The 3,640-nt window shown below is 47.3% G+C and overlaps 1 protein-coding gene across 1 annotated transcript; it reads right to left on the bottom strand.

Moving 5' to 3' along the window:
* Positions 1–1,171: 1,171 nt before the first annotated feature.
* Positions 1,172–2,815, bottom strand: UBB (ubiquitin B). Its single transcript, XM_049860647.1, has 2 exons — positions 2,708–2,815; positions 1,172–2,009 (listed from the first exon to the last, which is right to left on the bottom strand). The coding sequence occupies exon 2, from the start codon at positions 2,001–2,003 to the stop codon at positions 1,314–1,316; it is 690 nt and encodes a 229-aa protein (XP_049716604.1). The 5' UTR covers positions 2,004–2,009; positions 2,708–2,815; the 3' UTR covers positions 1,172–1,313.
* Positions 2,816–3,640: the final 825 nt, after the last annotated feature.

Below are 3,640 nucleotides of genomic sequence, written 5' to 3'. Positions count from 1 at the left end.
AGAATAAAATGTAACCCAACTTTACTACTAGTAGCCTTGGTGGCTGAGAACTCAGCTGCTAACCAAAAGGTTGGCAGTTCAAATCCACTCCTTGGAAACCCTATGGGGTAGTTCCTTGTCTGTAGTGCTGCTGAGTAGGAGCTAACTTGACAGCAAAGGCTTTTTTTTTTTTTTGGTTTTCACTGGTAAAAGACTCATTTTCATTTTAATAAATATTCGGCGAAGCCTGCTAAAGAAAGTGGTTTCATATCATGACATGGAAGCCAATAAAAATTGAATTGATTCAGGACACGTGGGCTCTAGCCCTTGGTTTGCCCTGAGCAATTGCTACTCTCCAATCCTAATGGTGAAATCCACTTAAGTCTAAGAACACTTCCTAAAGGTTTTATTTTTCATTACCACCTGTAACAGTATAATATGATTAATCTTTTAAATTTTTGGTTCAATTATTACCACCTCAAAGAGTTGAAGCATTAACTCACTGTTCCTGAATAGTCTTAAATTAAGTGCTGTCCAGTTATGGAAACCTCACAGGACTGAGATATTGGAATTAAAGGTAAAGACCATAGTCTCAGATTTCTAGGTCAACTGGCATAATACAGCTCATGTTCTTCCACATCCTACTGTGCTCAGTACCAACTGGCATCTCAAAAGCTTACCGTCATGTAAGACACAATTACCGGTATCTTTCCAGTGCATGGCTACCACTTGACCACTCTGACCAGAAGCACAATACAAAGTCCCAGTTTGATTGAGATAAAAACACAGAAAATCCAAATTCATAAAAAAGACCAGACTTACTGGGCTGATAAAGACCTTAGGAACCACTGAGACTACATCATCCCCCCGCCCCCAAAACTAGGTCTCTAGTGCCCAACAAAAAGTGACTCTGAGTGAAGTACTCTTTCTATATTTTATGCTCAAACTTAAGTGGATTTCTGAGAAGTTTAACCATCTGCAAGTGTATCTAGAATACCAAACACTTCTGGACGTGATTTTTGGCTCTCTGCATTTTTATTACACACCCCTGGGTAATTCTTACATCCTAGACTAGTGATTTAAGAAGTCCTTAAAAACAGTGCTCTCGTGATCAGGTCAGTTTTAGTTCAAGAAGATGCATTCTCATACCTCATCACTACAGAATTTCATATGACAACAGACACAATTAAGCTACCATGCAACAAAACCTTTATTAACATTTTGAACAGGTTCAGCTATTACTGAAACTGGTAATTCCTAAACTTAAACTGGGGCAAACGGCTACAGTGCAGAATATTGCCAACATTGGGCATTGTGAATACAAGACTGAAGAACTAACAGCCACCCCTCAGACGAAGGACCAGGTGCAGGGTCGACTCTTTCTGGATGTTGTAGTCAGAAAGAGTGCGGCCATCTTCCAGCTGCTTGCCTGCAAAGATGAGCCTCTGCTGGTCAGGAGGAATGCCTTCTTTATCCTGGATCTTGGCCTTCACATTCTCGATGGTGTCACTGGGCTCCACTTCCAGGGTGATGGTCTTGCCAGTCAGGGTCTTCACGAAGATCTGCATACCACCCCTCAGGCGAAGGACCAGGTGCAGGGTCGACTCCTTCTGGATGTTGTAGTCAGAAAGAGTGCGGCCGTCTTCCAGCTGCTTGCCTGCAAAGATGAGCCTCTGCTGGTCGGGAGGAATGCCTTCTTTATCCTGGATCTTGGCCTTCACGTTCTCAATGGTGTCACTGGGCTCTACCTCCAGGGTGATGGTCTTGCCAGTCAGGGTCTTCACGAAGATCTGCATACCACCCCTCAGGCGAAGGACCAGGTGCAGGGTCGATTCCTTCTGGATGTTGTAGTCAGAAAGAGTACGGCCGTCTTCCAGCTGCTTGCCTGCAAAGATGAGCCTCTGCTGGTCGGGAGGAATGCCTTCTTTATCCTGGATCTTGGCCTTCACGTTCTCGATGGTGTCACTGGGCTCTACCTCCAGGGTGATGGTCTTGCCAGTCAGGGTCTTTACAAAGATTTGCATTTTGGCCTAGAATTTAAAAATGAGACTTAAACGTATAGTCTCAAAACCCTTATGTTTTACTCTCACATCTAACTCTTTAAAACTACCAGCTAACTCTATACAGCCCCAAATGCCTTAAAATACAACTCCCACAGATCTCCCAAATTTTTCTAACCTAAACTTAAATTACCCCAATACACAAAAGCAAGATTTCTATTTATACAAAAGTTACACCAAGTATATTTTATAAAATTATTATCAAAAGCGTTATTCCCTAACTTTCCAGATTCTTGGTTAAGTAGCCCCCTCCACTGATTTCCCCAACATTCAAGTTTGGAAAATCGTTCATAAACGAAAACACATCCATACAAAACCCAGAAAGATCAAAATTCCCATTACATGAAAAGACAACAAACACCTTCCTCACACTGAGGTTCAAAATTAAACGTTCCCAGAAACCACACTCAGAACTACTTTTCTGCCTTTCCCCTCAGTAGACACGATTGCATCGGTTAAGCGTCCGTTGGGCTCCCCCGCGCGCGCGCCAGCCGCCCCGCTCCCCGCGCGTCAACAATGCCGGCTCTTCCGGCAAAGCCCTGCGCCGCGTCACCTCGCCTTCCCCTCCCCTCCCCCACAGCCCGCTCACCCACCCAGCGGCGGAGAAACCCCCGCGGCTGGATCTTATTAAGCCCGCGCCCCAGCTCTCAAAAGCTGAGGGACAGCACCTGTAAGCGAAGTGTGAGATCTGACGAACCGAGTCCAAAAAGCCAGCGGTAACCACTTCGTAGTGCCAATCGCCTCTAAACGCTCCGCGCAGGCGGAGGCGAAATTTATATAACGTCCGTTGCGGACCAATCACGTCTTACGTAGCTAACGTCTCCGTACGCCACTGAAAGTAGTTCACACGGCCCCACCTCCCGCGACCCAGTTAGGTTCTCCAACTAAATACCTAATTCCTCTGAGCTAGCAAAAGGGATCCTAAGAAATCGGTCCTCTTCTTTTCCGGGAGATTTTTTCTTTCCTGTAGGAAAAAGTAGAAAAATTACCAGGCGGATGAATTCGAGTCGCAACGCCCTTCCTCGAAAGCTCTGGAAACTTCCCTGCGTCTCCGGCGCTGATTGGTGAGACGTGTGACGCCGAGGCCGGCGCTAATTGGTGGGGAACGCGGCGACTGGGTTGTTGCTGGGCTCCGGCCGGGCTGGTTTAGCTCGTTGTTGCTAAGGAACTGCGTGCGCATGCGCCACAGAGGCGCGCCGTCTCGAAAGAGGGGCCTTGTCGGCTGAAGAAGTGAAAGAGCCGCTTGGCTCCTGGGTCCAAAGCCCGACCTTACAAACCTAGGCGCGAAAGGGGCGGGCTGTGCAGCGAGTTTCAACGGAAGCTGCCTCGGCCTTGTGTTGGGTGCCCGGGAGCGGGGCGCCGTTTGGAGCTGTTTTGCCCGGTGTCTGCTGTGAAGCAGTTTCTCTCCGCACAGATGCCCCCAAGCAGTGAAAAAACGTGCTGTCTTCCTCACTGGAGGATTTCAGTTGCTTTTGTTTGTAGCAGGGTTGTGGGGCTCTAAGCACGCTTCTTTACAGTCAGAATCCTTACACCGAGCCCCATAAATGACCTGAAGAGGGTGTGTAAATCTAGACTTAGCAATGAGGCCCTCCGTGGGTATC

Source organism: Elephas maximus, chromosome 19, assembly GCF_024166365.1.
Source record: "Elephas maximus indicus isolate mEleMax1 chromosome 19, mEleMax1 primary haplotype, whole genome shotgun sequence".
Classification (NCBI taxonomy): domain Eukaryota; kingdom Metazoa; phylum Chordata; class Mammalia; order Proboscidea; family Elephantidae; genus Elephas; species Elephas maximus.
Note: the sequence above shows the minus strand (reverse complement) of the source record. Positions and strands in the feature narration are given on the sequence as shown.